Source organism: Bactrocera neohumeralis, chromosome 2 (assembly GCF_024586455.1).
Source record: "Bactrocera neohumeralis isolate Rockhampton chromosome 2, APGP_CSIRO_Bneo_wtdbg2-racon-allhic-juicebox.fasta_v2, whole genome shotgun sequence".
Lineage (NCBI taxonomy): Eukaryota > Metazoa > Arthropoda > Insecta > Diptera > Tephritidae > Bactrocera > Bactrocera neohumeralis.
This window is the reverse complement of record NC_065919.1, coordinates 4,343,002-4,364,757: the sequence shown is the minus strand read 5'-3', so window position 1 is coordinate 4,364,757 and position 21,756 is coordinate 4,343,002. Positions and strand designations below refer to the sequence as shown.

At 35.4% G+C, this 21,756-nt stretch overlaps 1 protein-coding gene across 1 annotated transcript; it reads left to right on the top strand.

Moving 5' to 3' along the window:
• Positions 1-4,594: 4,594 nt before the first annotated feature.
• Positions 4,595-19,985, top strand: LOC126759473 (solute carrier family 22 member 13). Its single transcript, XM_050474306.1, has 6 exons — positions 4,595-4,899; positions 16,984-17,901; positions 17,974-18,128; positions 18,194-18,697; positions 18,769-18,909; positions 18,993-19,985. The coding sequence occupies exons 2-6, from the start codon at positions 17,123-17,125 to the stop codon at positions 19,403-19,405; spliced, it is 1,992 nt and encodes a 663-aa protein (XP_050330263.1). The 5' UTR covers positions 4,595-4,899; positions 16,984-17,122; the 3' UTR covers positions 19,406-19,985.
• The last annotated feature ends 1,771 nt before the right edge of the window (positions 19,986-21,756 follow it).

The following is a 21,756-nucleotide window of genomic DNA, read 5'->3' as shown; positions in this document are numbered from 1 at the left end:
TATTATTGGCGCAATTTTCTAATTTATCCACAAAAGTTACAGATGAAGGTACAAAATTTTAAAAATATATAAAGTTTAGCTTCTATAATAATATGAGTGAGGGTTGCTATTTTTCGTAAATTGTAATTACAAAAATTATATTAAAACTATCGTTTTTTGTCAATATTAGATATAATATGTATATGGAAGACGGTACTGAGGATTTTAGCTATTCATTGAGATATCAGTCTGAAATTTTGCGCACGTCCTTTTTTCTTTAAGAAGTTGCTAATTTTCGAAATGGCAGATATCGGACAACTATAGCATATAGCTGCCAAACAAATGGAACAATCAAAATCAAGCTTTTGTATGGAAAACTTTTTTATTTGACGAGAAATCTTCACGAAATTTGACACGATTTATTATCTAAAGTAAAGGTATAATCTTTGAAGAAATTGGTTGATTCGGACAACTAAAGCATACAACTGTTATACAAAGCGAACGATCAAAATCAAGTTTTTGTATGAGTTTTTATTTGAGAAGATATCTTCACGAAATTTGGCAAGGTGTATTATTTAAGGCAACGTTGTAATCCCTGACGAAATCGTTTGGGTCAAACTACTATAACACCCAGCTGCCATACAAACTGATTAGCCAAAATCTAGTCCGCGTATGGAAAAGCTTTTTATTTGACAAAATATCTTCACAAAAGTAGGCAGATATTATTGTCTAAGCAAGCGCTACAATCTCCGGATATACGAATCAAATCGGAGCACTATAGCGGCCATTTAAACTAAATTAACTTTTTTTTGTTTTTAGTGGGAATACCTGAAAACCCTTTACGACATAATTAAGCTTAACGCTTTGATTTATTTGATAGTTTAAGAACACCCCTAATGCATACACGCATTAAAAATATTTGTTCACACTCACACATATGGGAAGTATGTAACTATATGCGAAATTCAGTTAGTATGTGTGAAGAAATTTTTAATTTGCACTTGACAATGAACACACGCAACGAAATTAGCAATAAAAAAGCTAAGCGAAACATATTATGCGCTACTTGCACACACACACACACACCATTTTATACACATGTTTACTTCTGTACGGGCGTGTGGAGGTGGTCGATCGCTTGTTAAAGTGTTAATAAGTGCAAAAGTGCCGCCAATTCGCATAAAGCAAAAACAAACAAAAAACACCAGAAATGCGAATAATTAAGAAAATAAATAAACGAAGCATGAATAAATAAATGAATTAATGAAACAGTCATTGCATGATTAATTAAGATGCTACAACACAGCCGAGTATCAAGCGAAATGGGTGAGCGGGGCGTATGAGCAACATTTGTGCAATTGCAGCGCATTTGGCATGAATGAAATGTATTAATGCATTTGTATTTCTATTTGTAACGTAACTATGCAAAGGAAAAAGGCATTTAAGCATGCAAATAATAAGTATTAAAACTAAAATGAAGAATTTTTAAATTTATTTTATTAAATTTTATTGGGCGGTTATCAATTAATATCACTCTATGCTGTCATTCACATGCGTAAGGCCTGCCGTGCTCCAAATTTATTTGCATTTTCTTTTCTTCTTATTGCAAACAATTATTTGTGGCGACGCGTGACAGTCACACTTCATGAAGACACCATACACACGCCGCCACAATAACGCTCCCATTTTAAATTGTCATAAAATTCAGCGGTATTAATGTATATTTTCGTTAATAATTATAAGTCATAGACAGTTTTGCAGTCACGGTCGTTTATAGACCAACTGTTTATATATACTTTAATATTTTTATAAGTTTTTTCAAATGCTTATGTCGTAGCTTTCGCATATAAGGCATTTTTCAGTTATTAATTCATATTTCTAATTAGCAGCAAACACTAAACGTGTGTACAAACATACGAGTATGTATATTTTGGCTTTTACGTAAATTTATTGAAGCGTCACAAGTGCCACAAATGGTGTTAAATTTGAATTTGTGTAATTATATTGTCATGACTTGCTGCGCAAGCCTTTTTTGAAGCCTTCCAAGAAACATATTTCTGGGTTGGTTAGAGCAGCTTTGCAGAGGAAAACTGAAATTTAATATTTTAAGGGGAAAAAATATTTTTTTTTTACATTCTGGTCCAACTTTGGGTTTCGTATAAATATTGTAAAGATGTTTTTGAAATATATTAGGAATACTTTAAACATGAAAAACGTATAATATTATTCAATAAGTGCAAAAATGTTTCATAACAAAAATAGGCTATTGATTAAAAAATAGATTTCTGAAGCAGGAAAAATATGGTATAAAAGTATAAAAAATTATAATTTACGTTGAAACACAACCATATCCTATATTGACCTATAACGATATATGTATATGCACCTGTCCATATCTAGTCTGATGCTCCGATACCGCATATTCTAATGAGTTTTGAAATTAAAATTAATATTTTACTATGTTTTAGCGTAGAAAATAAAGCCAACCTTCCTTGGTAAGTCGTAATTTTCCAACAAGCCATCATAACTAGGCTGATCTGCTATACAAGTAACGTTCCAAAGTAAACAGGACTTAAAAAAAACAGAACAAATGGTTTTTACGGCAAAATCAATTTATTTTATTCAAAATAGTCTCCTTCTGCACGGTCCAAAAGCATAACGAACGAGTGTTTTAGCTCGTTGGCCTGTATGCCCGCCTGTATGCCGATGCAGGCCTTTTGAATGCCCCCTACGTCTGCATAACGCTTTCCTTTCATTGGCAAATACATTTTTCCGAAAAGGAAGAAATCGCACGGTGCTATATCAGGCGAATACGGAGAGTGGTTAATGATTAAAATGTGATTTTTGGTCAAATTATCGGTCACAAGCGTCGATCGATGAGAGCAATTTTTAGTCGTCAGTCAATTTGTGCGGAACAAACCGTGCACACACCTTTCGTAAGCCCAAATGTTCGGCCAAAATGTGAAAAATCGATGTTTTGGAGATGTTCACTACTAGATTCAAAAAGTCCCGTTAACTTTAGAACGCAGCTTGTATATTGGCACGCGCTGACAAGCTTGCGTCAACTATTTAATAGAAATAAATAAATAAAGGCTTGAGTAAATGTATAACGACATTTATAACAAATTTTCATACGTATATACATATTTCATTCTATTTAATTTTTACTTGCTTTTATTGACAACTGACTCAACTAACAAAAGTCCAATTCTGATACTTCTTGACTTTAAGTATGTGAATATTTACTTTTATATACAAAAGTATATATCGTCACCTAAAATGCAAAACAAGGTATCATTCGTATAATAAAAAATATTATATTATCATAAAATATGTTATAACCACTATATAACCAATATCTAACCATTTTCTAACCAAAACTCTTTTTTTATCAATATGAGTGCCTTATTATATCGTGATGTTACGTTATTATACATTTTAAGTGACCATATATAGCTATATATTTTATTTTAAAAAGTCTCCAATATCGATTGCGTGGTCAATTGTGCACTTCCTGGTGTATATACTTCTAAATTAATATCACAGCTAAAGTTAAAATTTCAATATTAGTTCTGCCATAAGTCCTGTTACATGTTCACGCACAGTTTCTATTGCTATTGACGGTGCTGCTCAAAACAAAAATTTTTGGAGACACTTCTATTGCGTATTCGGCAAGCCGTGTTCTCCAACTGTGACCACCAACTTTAGACCAAAGAAATCAAATCTAGACTTCCAGCCGGCTAATCATCTGCACCTATGAAACCAGGAATATTACTTTTAAGGAACTGATGGATACTTATTGCCTTGTGTGCAGAACCTCGCTTAAAACCTCACTGCTCTGCAAAAAAGAGAGTATTTCATAACTGCTTTACCACGCCTTCTAAAATATTCTGCTGGTGCTCTTTTTCCCCAGTTTTAACCCCTTTTTCACAGAAGTGAAGAGGTGTAAAGCCTTCACAAGAGACTCCCCGCCAAACCATTACGGCAGCAGGCTGGTGACAACAGCGAATCCTAGGATTATGATTTTTTGCGTTTTTGGAAGCTGTTACTTCTTCTTCCGCTTTTTAAAGCTTCATTCGAGAACTTAAGCCCCATATGAAATAAGGCTCTTAAGTAAAATTTTGCTAAAGCATTTAGAAGAAATTTAGCAGGGCAGTAGTTGATTGAGGTCAACCAACAAAAAATCGAAAGAAGTGCTAAAGCTGCCAAGTCATATAGTTTGGAACTTCCAGCAGCATCCTTGAAGATTGTATGCATGTGTATAAGCGAGTATACATATGTATGTGTATGCGTGACTGGATTTGTGCTGCTTTAAAGCTTCTCCAGCGTGTATGCCAACTCCGCTGCCGGCAACAGCTTTGACCGCTCCGATCAACCGAACTGGCTGCCTAAAATGACGCTACCCACTTACACGCTTACACCCATGCATACATACACACGCTTGCTCGCTTTACTGACTTTCATTCATGCTTATTATATAAACGTACATACTTACATATGTGGCGAGCTGGCCGCTTATATTCTTAATTCATATTGTTTTTGTGTTTGTTTGTTGTTTTGTGTTTTTGTATAAATCTTACTGTTCTAAGTTCTGTCGATCGCTGGCGTTCATTCCAAGCGTTTCAGTTGCGCATCGGGCGTTCAACCGGACGGACGGTTTTCAAGTTGCTCAAGAATAACATAAGTAAATAAGACAAAAGACGCGAAGCGTAAGAAAAAGACGAAACGGCAAAACGCTTGTAGTTCGCGGTAGCTAGTCTAGTGGCTGATAAGTATAAAACGCTTGTGCAACGGCACCAAAGCGCGCATTTGCATGTTAGAGTTGTTGTGACTAACTGTTTGGTGAATTAACCGTTGTGTTTTTTGTTTTCTTTTAATAATAAAAATAACGAAAAGTGTGTGTTGCAGCATCCTGCGCAGGTAAATAGAAACAACAACAAAAATATTTATCTTCTCTGTTTACGTTTAGTTTCATTCTTCTAATGTCACATTCACTCTTTGTGGCAAACAAGCAATGGGCAAGCTTTTTGAAAACTGCGCCGAAACAAAAAACATGCACTTACACATAAATGTACATACATACATACACACACGGGTGCACATGAACGCGAAAGTTCGGGTTCGGTTATTAATAAACGCGTTGAAACACCTGTTTGAATTGTGCAACTCACCGAGAGGCGAACACTGCGCGCTAAAATTATGCAAGTCAATTCACTTGTTGTTTTTTGTTTTTTTTTGTTTTTCGGTTTGTTTTTGTTTTCGCGCTAATTTAAGTGTAAACTTCAGAAGAGAATGTCATGGAATCGGTGATATGAGCATTTGTAAAATGACCCATTTCTTTTAGTACACACTGTATGAACTGTTTGCTGTATGTGTGTGTATATGTGTGCAGCAATAAACCTCACCCCAATTTTTTATAAATAAATTATAACTGGATAGTTTAAATATACAACGTGTTCAAATATATAGTATGTATACATTAGAGGGGGTCGATTTTCTCACTATAAAAACGCGAATTCGTGAAATGTTCTACGGATCACTCTGATCACCTTTACCTAAGAGTTATGAGTCTAAAACCAGTTTCGAGACTGCGATTTTTAATGCAAAATTTAAAAAATCCGAAAAATCGGTTGTATGGAAAATATGTGTTATAGTTTTCCGATCGCTAGCACGAAACCGTTTTAAGACCCATAGTCTCTTAGGCAACGTTTTTCAGTATGATCCGTAGAACGATTCCCGCAGACGCGGTTTTTTCCTATTTTTGTATATACAGTATATATTTTTGTATACACACATACATATGTATATGTATATGTATGGTATATACAAATAACTTTAACCGAGCTTCGGCGTATAACTAAACATACCTATGTACATACATACATACATATATAAGAACAGGGACTGCTTAAGTGGATGAACGGTAAATAATTGGGGCTCAGGTATTCACCAACCTTCGCTTTCAAGGAACCAACCAAACAGCGCATTTGAATAACAAACATAAGTATGCATGTAGATGTATTTCAGTGTCCTCCAGTCATAACCGGTAAAATCGTGTTAGGACTAAAATAAATTCTTTTTCAGCACACTTAATCAATCATAAGTCATAAAGCATGCTTTGAACTCATAAAACATATTAAAAATATCAGAACCTCAGAATGTCAAGAGTAAATATCAGACCTCGGTAAATCAAAGGTGTGCGAGTGTGAACAAAGTTGTTGTTGATATTGTAGTCACTAAAATAGTAACGAAAACTGCCAAGTGGACAATCCTTGGCCGTATACAAATCCAAATATGTATTAATCATTATATCGCTTGGTCACTACAATATTATAAAACTCCTTTATTTTACGGTAGAATATTTGCATTCTTGCATTACCCGATGAAACTGACGACCATTGATTCACTTAACTGTAATTTTCTAAAAATATATAGCATATATAAGTATGTACATATATGGATCGAGGTTTTGCGAACTCTCCAAAGTTAGTCAATGGAATTTATACATACTTATGTAGTTCGCTTTGAGTATAATACCAAAGATAAAGAAGGCATAAAAGTTTTAGATTTCACTTTCTCAGAAGCCAAAAACTTTGGTGTTTATCAAATAAATAAATAATTTGATTTTGCCTTACAAGGTATTTGAACTCATGACCCTTAAAGCTTAAACCCTGAAGTCAAGTCTTACGACTACTCAATATTGAATTTTTCCAAAAACCAGAAGCCACTAAATTCAAGTCTTAGGTTTTCCACATCTTGTGTTCTACGCCAGAATATCGGAGTTGTGAATCGTATGCATACAAACGTACATACATGTGTATGCCATTCATATTTTTCACAGAATTTTGTAATGCAATACCTACTCCAAATTAAAGTCTGTTTTCGTTGCAGCGCATAACTGTATACAACAAGCTCATACTTATAAATTACATAATTCCACAACTAAGCGCAAGTGTGTATCAACAACATAATTATAAACAATCCACCACAAATCCAATAATAATCTTTAATCAATATTTGTGAGGCGGGTTGGAAGTTATACATTCTTATATAGCCTTTGCTGGTTCGCAATATACTTAAATTAGAGTTCTAGAAGTACGTAGAAATTTTAAACTCAACGTAAAGTTCTACACTTGGCTTTGGAAAAAAATCTAACGGTGTTACATCACACGATCTTGGTGGCCAATCGACCGATCAAAATGTGAAATTATTTGCTTACCGAAGTCATCCATTGATTGATGCGATGTGTGGGAACCAAATGTCGCCGAGATCGCGAGCTTCAATTTCAGGCATCAAATAGACGGCTATCATGACCCGATAACAGTCGCCATTGACGGTTACGTTCTCATTGGCATCATTTTTAAAGAAATACATATGTACATATGTACCGATGATTCCACCGGCACACAAACCACACCAAACCGTTGTCTTTTCTGAATAAATCAATGGCAACTTTTGAATCTTTTCTTCGTCCCGAATGCGGCAATTTTGCTTGTTTACATACCAATAGAAACAGAAATGAGCTCATAGAGTGAAGCGATGTCGATGTAAGTACGTATGTACATAATTATAGTTTTTAATTTTTTACGTTTAATTAGTAAAACAAAAACTAGCTTTTCTGTGCTTATGCAAAAGCGGTTGATGTTATTCTTTTTAAAGTAATAACGCGACTAAATTCCGTTTTTTATTAAAAAAAAAAATAAAATAAAACATTATTTTCAATTATAGTGTAAATGAAATTAAATTAAAAAAATAAAAAAATAAAAAATATATTTTCTTCGTATTTCGAGCTTATTTTGTAGAGCTCACTAACTTTCAAATGATTTTGTCTCTAGCTGAATGCGTTTTGTTTTTAATTTTTATTATTTTTAATAAATAACCTGTCTTATTTCTAAATAAAAAATTTCTGTACCGCAAAAAGTACCGCTATAAAGTGTTGTCAAATATGCACAACACTTGAAAATTGGGTGCTTTGAGTGGTAAGCTTTGCGTGGCCACGTGTGTATGGACATGTGTACATATGTATGTATGAGAGTGTGTTGTTGCTATGATTGCCCAGTTATTCATTAATTAAAATACATATGTATGTATATACGCGAAATTGTCCCTCAGTTTTTCCGATATTCGTCTGAAATTTTGCACACACTCTTTTTTCCACAACAAGCTGCTCATTTGTGAGAAACGCCGATTTTAAACCATTAAAGGATATACAGTAAAATTCCTTATAACCGGACACACACCATCGCAGCGATCAAAAATGAGTGTTTAAAATGTATTCTCTAAAAACAGAACTATCTTTCTATTGAACTAATAATTGCGAGCCCAGGTCAGACAGGAATGAATGAATGACAATTAACATACATAAGTATGTATGTACATACATACATTTGTGAGGCTCTAAAAGTGAAATCTGCGATTTTTACTATGTCTGAATTTATTGAACAAAGGAGTGCGATAATGCACCATCTCATACTGCATTGGTTATTTGTGATCATCTCGCTACATTTTCAACTAATATCGTGCCGCAACCGCCGCATTCGCCTGATTTACCTTCATGTAACTTCTGGCTATTCAGCAAATTCACATGACCACTCCGAGGACACCGTTTTGACTCAATTGAGGATATAAAAACCGAATCGAAGAAGGCTCTGATGGTCATCACGATGGAGGATTTTTCCAAGTGCAATGATGACTAGAAAGCTCGTTGGCATAAGTGTATTGCAGCAGAAGCAATTGATCACAGTAGTGTATCAATTTCATTCATTATTTGGTATGAACATATGTGCATATGTACATATGTATGTATTTGCATATGTAATTGCCGTACAAACTGATCGATCAAAATTAAGAACTTGAAATAATTTTTTTTTATTTATGAAGGGTATTCAAGTTTTGTTGCAACCGAAGTTATGGATTTTTCTTGTTTTTTTTTCCTTTTTTATTTGTTTTGCTATAAAAATCTTCGTCCTCATTACTTTATTTTGTTTGCATACTTAAATAGAATTAAATATTAAGCAGAATAGCGGCAACCGGGTCTGATAATAGAATATTTGAAGTAGCATTTTCACTTTTTTTCTTTAACGTATTATGTTTTAAATAGTCGAAAAAATGAATTTATTATGAAAATAAAAGTCTGTAAATAATATTAAGAACCCATTGAGTCACAAAATAAATATTTTGGTTACGAAGATCTTAAAAGAGCAATTAAACGTATATTTCATCACAAATAATAAATGAAAAAATTACAAATAAGTATTATAATATAAATTAAAAATTAAATTCAATGCTAAAATAATACAATTTGTATAATAAATAATATAGTATAAATAAAAAATTAAATTATATGCTAAAATAAAAAAATTTCCTTTAATAAATCAATAAATATTGCACACAAGTTGCTATTACTTTATACGCAACTGTAAATTCTCACGCTCTGATTTATGTACATATGTATGTATGTGCATGCAATAAACATAACAGATAAACACTAATAATAACTACCGAACGATTAGCGCATCGTTAAACTATATACATACATACATATGTGTGTACATAGTATGTACGTTTATGTATGCGTTCGCATGCTTCTTCGTTGCAATCACTAAAGAAATCAAACCAATCAGGTTGCTTATCGGCAAATCACACCTTCTGCCGGGCAAACACGAGTTATTGCCATGCGTGCGCATAGTACCAAGCAAACATATGAATACACATGCATACATAACTATATATGTACATATATACCTACACATATAGTATACATATAGCGGATGCTACACGCTTATCGTCGTTACTGATTTTCGGCACTCGGATGTTTACTTTTAACTCGCAGCAACAACAACGCACACACCCGCGCGCACACATAGTTTTAGTCTACTATTTACTGATCCGCGTGCACTGATTTGGCCACTTTCTCTCTCGGCTGTATAAAGACTTTGTGTATGCATGTGTATGTGTGCACAAATGGGTGGTATATTGCGATTATATTGCTGTGCCTACGTGAGTGGTACTCGAGCGTCATGCGGTGCTAGCAGTTAGTGACATTATCGCCAAGATGTCATCTTGTCCATTATTTGTATGTTTGGCAAAACGACAGTGCGGCGATCGCAGCGCCAATCTCGTGAGCAATCGTTCATTGTGTTGCCTTGTGTTTAGTTGTGCGCTTGTCAGCAAAATTTATTTATGATTCTACGTGGTGTTTACTTTAATTCGATCACTTCAATTGTCATCGTTTGTTAAAGGCACTTACAGGCATACACATGTCCATATGTATGTATGTATATGTTCATTATTCTTCTGCGTAAATACATCAATTTAGCTGTTTATGGATACGTGCGCCAGTTGTTTGTGTAAACAATTACTCAAATGAAATCTTCAATTGCAAAGTTTGCGATCGACGACAGCAAGCCAAAGTAAGAAACAAAAACGCTTAAACGCTATTTTTATACGCTCCCAATCAAAGTAAGCGAAGTGCGAGCGCAAATGCCAAGTAAGAAGCGCCACTGCAAAAATTTTCCTTACAAGCAACAGCGTTCGAACTATACTATATACAATATATGTATGTATGTACATGTATGTATGTGAATTTATGAATATTTTTACATACCAACATATTGAAATAGTGCCATGCATACTTACAATCAAGGCAGCTTGCGTGGAGCGCTCCGTTTGCCACAAGTGAAATGTTGATTGCTCTTTACTCGCCGCTGACTTCACAAATCGATTGCGTTCCAATGCTCCAATTGAATTCAATTAAATATTGAACGGGATGCGCACAAATTAACCGGCCATCGTCATAATGCAGGCAAAATAACTGTACACATTTATTTTTATGTATGTAAGTCAGTGTGTTGAGTGGCTGTCATTTTCACAGCACTATAAAGTTAGGGGCGATCGACCTGCTTTTCAGCAACTACATACATGCGAAAGTCAAATTTCAAATTATTTTAGAAATTGTAAAATTTTCTTTAAATTGTGGAAATATCGAAATCGTTAAAACTATATTAGGGCACTCACAACTTGTCATAAAGCATCGTAAAATCGTAAAATCATAAAATCATAAATTTGTAAACTTCTTTAAAAAAATTATTCTTGCAAAAATACATTGGTGTGAGTCGAAGTGAGCACTTAAATTGAGCTAAGACAATGTTTGTCAAATTTCACTAAATTTAAGTGTGTCGATATACACACATACATATGTATGTATGTACATACTTACATACTATATACCATCTGTTCAAATTTTAATTAGATTGGTTCATTTAAAATATATGTACATACATATGTATGTATGTATGTATGTATGTACATTGTATGAATATTCACATAATCACAGCAACATACGCAAAGCATTGATTAGGTGCCAATCTTTGTTGAAATTAGCGCACTTTTCTTAAATTATATCTGTATAAGCAATTCGGTCGGCAACAGCGCAAAATTATAATAATTTCAAAATATCAATATGTCGTCAAAAACGTAAAAGTAATACATTAGCAGTAATTTATTAGTTATATTTATTTTTTTATAAATTTATTTCCAAAAAATAATAAGTTCTCGAAACAAAATTAAAAAGCTCAAAACTGGGCTGAAAAATCTTAAATTAGTTTATGATTTAAAATGAAGAAAATAATGATTTATAATAAGTAAATAATTAAAAACGTGTCAGAAGTAATGGAATATAGTATAATAAATTCTTGTGTAGCAAAATTCTTAATTCGAGAAAGCTGAAAGCTAAATTTTGTTTAATCGAAAAGTAGTTTTAAGAGTCACAACTGGTTTGATATATTAAAACACTGACCAATTTTTTGCATATATCGATAGTTAATACCTTTATTAATACCAGACTAAAATTTTAAATCGATATCTAAAATAGCTTTCGAGTTACAGGCTTCTAAATTGTAGCCGCTTTGTTCAATCATTTCAATTTCCCGCGCTTGCAGCTGTGATTACGCGGACACAAATGAACCGATCATAATCAATTTTTTCTGCATGTGCTGTATAAGCACTACAAACAATAGCATAATCTTTTGATCTGATCAAAAATCGAATTTTGTCTAGTTGAAAATTAAAAGAAAAATTTTGAGTAAAATTAAACTTCTCATAAAGAGCGCCACAATTTTTTCAATTAAACATTTTTTCGAAATATCTCCTGGAGAGAATTTTTTTAAGATTTCTTTTACGGAGAATGCCGGATTCACCGCAGCAGTGGAGTTTCCGGAGTCGTTTTCTGACTGATATTTCAAAAAAATTTACCAACGATATGTGTTTCAATAATATATTATTGTAATATTTGTATGTACACACAAGATCAAAATTAATCCGGACAGATCTATGTATATAAACTATTCAAGCAAACGGAATCATTAAGAAAATGTTTTCTGGATTGGTAGAACATTTTCTTATGTTTGTATGAAATTAACATGTCCGGCTCAAATTTGATCTTGCATGTATACTCCTTCAATGAGTTGCCTCGCGCTTAAGACCTATTACAAACAATGGTTGGTTAATAAAAATGTGTTGCTGTTATTGAAGCGCAATCAACCACTTATCAAAACATTTGAAGTACAGTTCATGGATGGAAATACATACATACATGTACATATCGTCACCTGAAATGCAAAATAACGTAACAAGATTATCGGAAATTTACAGTGGCATGAATTAAACACGACATAAAATGGAACATGAGTGAAAAAAATTTTTAATATTGGTTAAAACTGGTTTATATCTGAGCGCAGAACCTGAAAATGTTGGACATAAGTATAGTATGTAATAGTATGTTTGTAATTTGAAGTAGTGAAGCGTAATCAATAAGACACTCAATTTCGAATTTTTTGATGATACGTTATTTTGCATTTCAGGTGACGATATGTACATTGGGCGGTCATAGTTCTGAATTCCTTCTTATACCTAACCATAACCGATTTTGGGTGAATTGATAGCCTCTCTAATGATGTTTCTGACTCTTCATGCTGTTTATATCAATTTTCAATATTTCTTGTGGATTTAACCCCAGCAGCAACTTCCCTTAATGGCACATGAAATTTCTTGATAACCCAGAGCCACTTAGCTGCAATGCTTTCGACTTTTTGGGGAGCTGAAATAACTTTTAGCTCCCATCAGCAATGCTCGTGCAAGTCACACAACAATAACATTGAAATCACGTGATGTAATAAGCGTGAAATATGTCAACATACATACATATGTACATACATACGTCATGAGAAAGTTCGCAAGGTACAAGGTGCAAGTTCAGCGCCAAAAAAGTATTGTTTATGCGGAACCGAAAATAAACACATACATATGTATATCCTCTTGTGCATCATCTTCGACATACACTTGAGTAATTATTTAACATATTTATGCATGCACATAAATACATATGTATTACCCACTTGGACGAGCCCAAAAAACAGTAACTGAAATTATTCTTTATCATGCATGTATGTACATATGTACAAATGTATGTCTGTGTCACATGAATCAAGGCAATAATTGTTGCGCTCGTCTTGAGTAAACCGCAATCAATGTGAAAGATTTCAATAAATGCTTATCAATTTAATTACAATAACAAGTTCAATTACAAACATACACACAAAGCCCATTTTATTTCCTTGCCTTTGTGGCTTTTTTTTATATATTTTCCATGCGTGTTTTTCGATTTATTGCTTTATTGCCCTTTTTGTTGTGGTTTTACTGCTATATTTGGCCGAACAGCCGGCAATTTGAAAGCGGTAGCTGTAAAGTACTCGTGCGAAATTCCGGAATTCTTACTGAAATCAAGCACATACACACACACACACACGCCATAGCGGCCGGTGTGTTGTTGCTGTGTGTGTCAACATGTGTATATTATGATTGTTGCTTACGTCAAATATGTCAAAATGACAAAATCTTTTTCGCGTATCACCGCAATGCATTTGTTTGTTTGTAGTAAAGTTTTTATTGTTTTTGTTTTTTTATTTCCACTTTTCCTCTCGCTCTTGTTTGCACGCATGAAATGCTCCATTCTTGCGCTTCTTTGGAAACGCATATTTCTTCTGATCGGCAGTCGGAATTAGTCACCTTCGAAGTGCGCTCGATAATTGACGCCGAGCTTACCGTTAACACGAGCACACAGTTATTCAGTTACTTATTGGCGTTGAACGGATTAGGGTCGTTTCTGTCGGAGCAGTGTGAGCGTGCAAAGTGACCTCTTAAACCTCAGCTAAATTTCTTTTAAAAAATACAAGTTTCATATATTTAAAAAAATATATATTTAGTCTTACAATGTAAGTAATCGATACCGAATTTAAAAATTGTTGCACATAAAAACTAATTATCACTAAAGAGGGGGAAATGGAAAGAAATAAATCACGGTATAGCCTTAAATGTGTCGTCGCTCACGATTGGTCGCCACCTACATAAGCTATAAAAAGGCGACCAATGGGAGTGCGATTTGCTGACTCGATTGCGGGAACTGTCAAAATGGAAACGCAATCAGTCAAAATTTGGGGAAGTCATTTGAATTTGTGAAACGCAGAAATCTGGAGTTCTGCTAGTTTACAGTACAGGTCTTGGTCAAAACATATAATCTATACTTAAGAAAGTGTAGAATAGAAGGTAAAAAACTAGCATTGGCAGTAACCGTACTGGTCGTAGGAGAGGACTTATGGAAATGGAAATGTTGATCACCGAACACAGTCCGCACTATTTGTAGGGCCGGCAAGTTAGACAATTGCCTAGGATTTAAGAATTTTAGCACGGCATTTTGGGTAATTTGGTTCAGGTTGAAGGATTTTCAACATCAAACCCGCTAAAATCCAAATTAATGGCAGCCTTGCTTTCTTCTTCTTCGTAGACACCACTTACTCGGTTATTGCTGAGTTTACAACAGCACGCCAATCGTTCCTCCTTTTCGCAATTTAATGCCAATTGGAGATTCCAAGTGTAGCCAGGTCCTTCTCCACCTGGTCTTTGTCTGAAACTTCGTTTGGTATCAAACGGCTCGGAGAGGTTTTCCCCGATCCTAACGGAGCTTTTGGTATTGCTCAACATCAGTCAGCTCCATAGAACTATATATGCGATGCCTAGAAGGGTCATCCCACGGTAGTTTGCGCATATTGTGGGGTCTCCCGTTTTTGTGGATTGGGCAGAGCACACTTAAGTTCCAATCGTCGGGCATACTGACAGCCTTGCTTTGTTCAGGCTTTAAAGTAACTTTCTAAATTTACTCGAGAGCGTTCACATAAAAGACTTCGGGACTTCATGTTGCCTTTCGTCAACAATAACTGACACACAGTGTATTAATGTCCTAAACCAATTTCGACTATCCATATGACTATATAGCCGGATTATGAGCATTCTAAAGAACTCTAAAATAATCAAGGTAAATTGTTTCTCCTTCCACGAAAAGATCGCCAATCTTCGTTTTCTAGAAAAAGGGTTTATTTCTTCAAATCTTTAAATTTGTCGGAATTGCACAACATAACTTTTTAGAATCCCTTTAAATACTCCATTCGGTGGAATGTTACCTTAATCCTCTTTTAGTTACCAGCAACCTGTCGCGCAGTGTAATCAAGTTAAAGACAATAATTTTCTCCTTTGGGTGTGGCACAGCAGGGTTTCTTTTGCATCCTTATTTACTTCTTTTTCAATTAAAATTAGCTCAAAACCAGCAGACAAAAGCAATCGCGATATTACAATATTTGAGTCACGGTTTTCGAACTAACTTTTTATTATTTTCTTGCTGTAAGTACTACATATGCATATGCAATATACAAAACGCGTGCGCAAATTCACTATATACTATGTAAAGTATATGACGCAAAAATTGTTTATTTCCACAGTTCGCAAACGTCATCATTTTAAGCAATTATAATGCATGGCCTGTGGAATGGCGTTATTTAAAGAACTGAAAGGATTGCAAAATTAAATTTCTTAGTGTAATTATTGCAAAGATAACGTAAATGTATTTGTGTGAAAACTAAAAACCTCATAAGCGCAATTTGATGATTTTTGAAAATTCTGAAAATGAAGATACGCATGTGTATATTCAAAAACTGTAAATAAATTTGGGAAAACTATTTTTTAAGAACATACATATGTACATACATACTATTTGTACATATATTATTTATGAAAAAAAGAGTATGTACTATAGGCATGTTTGAAAAAAAGTATTCCAATAACATTTTTTAAACCCACTTTATTATTTAGTGCATGCAGCAAACACAGTTGTCACAAAAAAATGCTGCCAGCATTGCATTTTGTGGCGCATTAGCCCTTAAAATAAACCACAAGCGTGTTAAATTTAAATACACACTTCGTTTAAGGTTCCCATTCATCACCATTTTCCAAGAAGAATTTTAAAATTACAACAGGTTCGCGGTATTGTAAACAAGTGTGACGTTTTGGTTTGTCAATGACTCATTTTTGTGAATCCCATATTAAAATCTCACGGAAAAAGAAATTTAAACCATCTGGATTCTCTTAGTTTATTTATAAATTGCGTGACTAAAGTCAAGAGAGATGATAGAATAACTCCTTTTATGTTTTTTGGAAGTTTTGAAGAAGTAAACAAGTCTTCAAGTGGTTCTTTAGAGTGTGAGCAGATGAGACTGTGGAATTCCTTTACTTTCTATATTAAAAATAACACTTTCGGCATAGAAAGCGTAAACCGTTATCGATTCATTTTTTCTTCAGTAGTTCCTGCTCTACTCTTTTGGCAAAGATTAGATAAGAAGACTTCATTAAATATCCTTTCGGTGAATAGTTCTTCCTTGTTAGTATATTTCTATATTCGAGCTTTGATCGTTTCGCCGCTTGCTAAATTTAAGCAATTCAAATACAGTTGCAAGCTTTAAGGTTTATCATATAGGTAAAGTGGTCTTTTTCAGTGTTTTTAGATTTACCGTATAAAATATAAGCTAACCTCTTACAATTAATTTCTCTTAAATAAACAATTGTAGTTTTATAATAAAAATAACCTCAAATTCAAACGTTTTTCTCTTTTTATCCTTCCAGAATTTTCCACAGTCCTTGCCAATTACAAGCATTTTTACAACAACTCATTTACTTAAGTGCGTTTATTATGCATTTCTGACATTAAAACGCTGCCAACAAACAACAACAACAAGTAGTAGAAACATACAGCATCGCAGTAATGACTCCCGAATTCTTGAAGCAACATATTCAACGCAACAACAGCAATAACAGCATACACAGCAATCAGCACACAACAACAAATTACAACAATGACAACGATAGCAGCCGGCTGTCAGCGTCACTAACATCCGCCACCACACCACCACTCACACAAGCGCACAATGCCAGTCTATATATGACGCGCAACGATGCCAATAGTATAGGTGGTTACACGCCACCAGCAAGCCCAGCGCCACCGGCCACACCACCACCATGCACACCGACGCTCAATGCCCACGTGCGCAGCAGAATACTCGGCGAGGCAGCGCTGGCACAAATGCCCAAAGCGACGCCCACACCACCCACAACAGCCGGCGACATCATTGGCAGCGTGTTAGGCGATTTCGGCATTTGGCAGTTGCGTTCGGTGCTCATACTCTTTCTGTGCAAATTACCCGCCTCCTGGTTCATGGCCTGCATAATTTACACAGCGCCCGAAATTAAACCGCCCACGCAGTATCACTGCGACGCGGGTGAGCTGACTGCGAATCAGTCGGTAACGGCGAATCAGTGTTACGTGGTGAATTGGAGCGCAAATGTGGCGTCGAATGGCACCTCGACCGGCGAGATGCTCTCGCAGAAGCCATGCACGCAATTCGTCTACGAAGACAACTTCTACTCGTTTGTCATGCAGTACAATTTGGTGTGTCTGCGTGAGATATTCGTGGCCTGGACGCAGTATTGGCATCTGTTCGGCGTGTTGGTGGGCGGTGTTATCGGCACCAAAGCGATGTTGAAGTAAGTAGCAGACAGTAGAGAGAAAGTGCTGGCAGCAGCAGTCGTTAATCTTGTTATTATATATTCTTACAGACTCAGTCCGCGCACAGTCTACATCATTGGCGCGGTGCTGCAGATTATACTGGGTGTGGTCACCGGCTATTCGACCGATCTAACCATGCACTGCATCTTTCGCTGTCTCGCAGCTATTGGCTGCGCGATGATGTTCACCTCAGCGCAGGCAATCTGTAAGTAACAAGCGCACTTCATAACGTTTAAAACTGTGTCTAACACGTTCTTTTGTTCCCCTTAGTTGTTGACATAACTGGCGGACGCTATCGCACCGGTGTCATCATACTCTACGACACATTTTGGTCGCTCGGCGTCATACTGCTGCCGGGCATTTCATCGTTCTTCAACAATTGGAGCCAACTCTATTTGGGTATTACATTCCCTACCGTGATTCTGCTATTTCTGCTGCAATGGACACCAGAATCTCCGCGTTGGCTGTTGAAGAATGGCAACGAACACGACGTCTACCGTGTGGAACGTATGATACGCAAAGCTGTGGACATCAATGAACGTACATTCCTCATACCCGACGATTTTCGCCAACAAATCGAAAAGCTGCGCGAAACTCTGCGTTCCCAAAAACCGCCGGCCACTTGGCTGCAGCTGTGGCGCGGGCCACGTGCCAAGCACTACATGCTGGCGGCGCACGTTGCACTCGCTTGCTACATTGTGAACTATATGGGCATGCTGTTGAATTTGCGCTCATTCGGACGCGACTATCGCGTGCCGAACACGATAGCGATGGGTAAGTGAAAACGTTGCGCATTATTTATGAAAGCTCGCATGCTTAAAGCTTTTCTGCTTCACAACTTTTAGGCGTGGCTGAGATCGTTGGTTGCTTCATTGCTCTACACTTTGCCATGAAGCAGGGTAAGAAGAAATTTGTGTATGCTGGTTGCTTCAATATTGTCGCCGGTCTTATCGGTTGCCTCGGCTGGACCTTTACGCACGCGAATTGTAAGTCTCGCTTTACATTGACAAAAGCTTATTTTAGGAACCTTTATTGAACTATCTTCTCTTTTCTTTCATTGTTTGTGCAGTGAATGCCGACTTCAAAGTCATACTCTGGATGCTCATCGCCCTGGTGCCGAAGGTCAGCGTCTCCTGTGCGCAGTCGCTAATGCAGGGTTGCATGGCCGAAGTAATGCCAGCACATAAGAAGCAACCTTTTGCTTTCTCCGTCGTGACTTTTGCGCGCATTTGGCTGTTGAGCGCGCCATTCATCAATCTACTCAAAAAGACAGATGTCGCACTTTCGCTTACATTTTTCGCCGTGTTAACGGTAATTGGGGGCATTAGCACCTGCTTGCTGCAGCCGCCTCGGCAGAAAAATACAGCTAATCTGACGTTGACAGAGGCGATCGGTAGCGATGAAGCGAGTAAGAAGGAGCGTTCACCGTTAACCGCCACTGTTTGGACGGTCGAGGGCGATACGAGTAATACGCGCCTATAAGTAGGTTGCGCCATTCACTATTATTCATGTGTATTAATTGTATTATTTAGTTAATTTAGCGTGTGCCATCGGAAACAAAGTCTTCCCTTTAATATATATATATATATATATATATATATATATATGTACCATATTAATAATTAGTTTGTAGTGCAGCTATTACTATTGTTAAAGATATTATTGTTACTCGCATACATTTAAAATTAACAACTAACCTTAAAAATTAAAAAAAAATGTAGTTTAATAAATCTGTGATTAACAAAGCCATAACAATGTATGTGTACATACTTATATATATGTATACAAAACAAATTTCTCGCAAAGTTAGACAAGCACAGTCCCTAGGCAATTTTGTTTCCTAATCTGCTAATTAAAATTGTAAATTAATTAATTGTACTTAAGTTTTAATTACGATTACTTTTATTAGTACCACATTAACGACACGAGCACTTTGTTTTCACATACAAGAGTATATGTATGCATTCAAAAACCGATTTATATCATATATATTAGTAATATAAGACAATTATTTGACAGTCGCATACGAATGTACATAAATATATGCACTTTAAAATACGAACTCGACGGTTAATTATTCCGAACTCTTAAAAATATTCGAGACTTAAGTTTTCGGTGGAGCCGAAGAGCTTTAAAGCTCAGGAGCATAACTTTTTATTAGAACATTAAAATTCAATTTAAGATAAAAGGATTTCGTTGGAGCCGAAGAGCTTTAAAGCTCAGGAGCACAATTTTTATTCGAGTATCAAAGTTCAATATAAGATAAAAGGATTCAATCAATTTAGGTTTGATGAAACTTGAGTAGAGTGAGCCACTGAGTGACAAGCCTCTGCAGAAAATTGTTTCGGTTACTCAGTTCAAACTTTATTAAGGACGTATACAGTTTTATTGTTGTATAAATGACCATAAATGTTAGTATTGTTGTGCTGATGCAGCAGACACATGTTTTCAACCAATACTATGGAAGTGCAACCGAGTTGACAACTCCTGATTTGATATAAAACATTATAACTCTTGGGTGCTGGATCCAAGTGTCGGCGATTAGAAGCAGACGTCAACATCAATTAATGCTTTATTTTTCATAATTCCTTATATTTATTAAGACAATTTAAATCTACTGAAAGATGATCAGAAACGGATAATATGTATGCCAGTTAATTTTAGTTTATCTATTCGCAGCTCTGTTATTTATATTTATGTGCTATTGTTATTTTTAGTGCTATTTTACCGAAAGCTTAAGCTAGGTGGCGCTATTGGCCAATTAAGCTATATTTTGATTTTTGAATGTGTTGTTTCCACTTTTAAGTTTATATAATATATATTCTTAAAAAAAAGTATTTCACATTTAATTGGACTTGAATATTATTTCATATTTATTATATTTTTTGCATAATTTTATATTTTTATTTGCATGTAAATAACGGTCACACAAAACGAAACAACTAATAACTCTGTGCAGCAATTACGCATGATTACCTTCATATTTATGCTGATAATTTATGGGGCGTGTGTCGGACGTAAACTTGAATTACAAATATGCAAAATACTGAACTTGTACAACTTCAAATTTTTAACAGTTTTCGTTGAATAACAACTATGTAAATTCGACTGGTTCGCCTTTTCCATCTAAAATTCGCACAAAAATTAAATCGACTCAGTAAACTTTGTAATAAATATTGCACTTAAAAAAAAACGCATGTATGGGTTGTAATCACACGGCGTATAATTAACCAAGCCGCGCATGCGCACAAATTCCGATGGATGCACTAGCACACTAGCGCTAATACCGCGTTCGTAAGACACACACAGCTATTCGTCTATATGAAAAGTGCTCTCCAAAGATGCATTTTATAGTTTATGTTCGCTTTTCGTCTTCTACAGTTCGCAGAATAAAATATATGAACGGATTTCAGCAGAGTCGATTATTCGTACTCATTTCAATTCGACAAAACCTCAATATTCTTACTGAATATCTATTAACACCCGATAATCGCAGAATACGCAGAATTGTGCTACAAAATTTCTGTCATATAGCTAAATATTTAAATAAGTCCGCAGAATTCTGCTACAAAATTTCTGTCATATAGCTTAAATATTTAAATAAGTCTACATGAAACTGGGTTCCATTCCGCCTGGAAATGTGTGTGAAATGCCACAGAAACTTCTAATTTAATGGGGAATGTTTATTAACATTCGAAAGTACATTCTTTGGCATATATTTTTTGAAGATTATCTCTTTCAAATGTTGGTCGCGGCTACGTTTCAGATGGTGCAACCGTTGAGCTTTACATATACCAACAACAAAAAGTCTAACGGTGTGATATCACACTACC

Coding starts and splice junctions, on each gene's coding strand:
- LOC126759473 (XM_050474306.1), top strand. CDS start 17,123: ATGACTCCCGAATTCTTGAAGCAACATATTCAACGCAACAACAGCAAT. Junction 18,129..18,193: donor CACCTCAGCGCAGGCAATCT/GTAAGTAACAAG, acceptor TGTTCCCCTTAG/TTGTTGACATAACTGGCGGA. Junction 18,698..18,768: donor GCCGAACACGATAGCGATGG/GTAAGTGAAAAC, acceptor CACAACTTTTAG/GCGTGGCTGAGATCGTTGGT.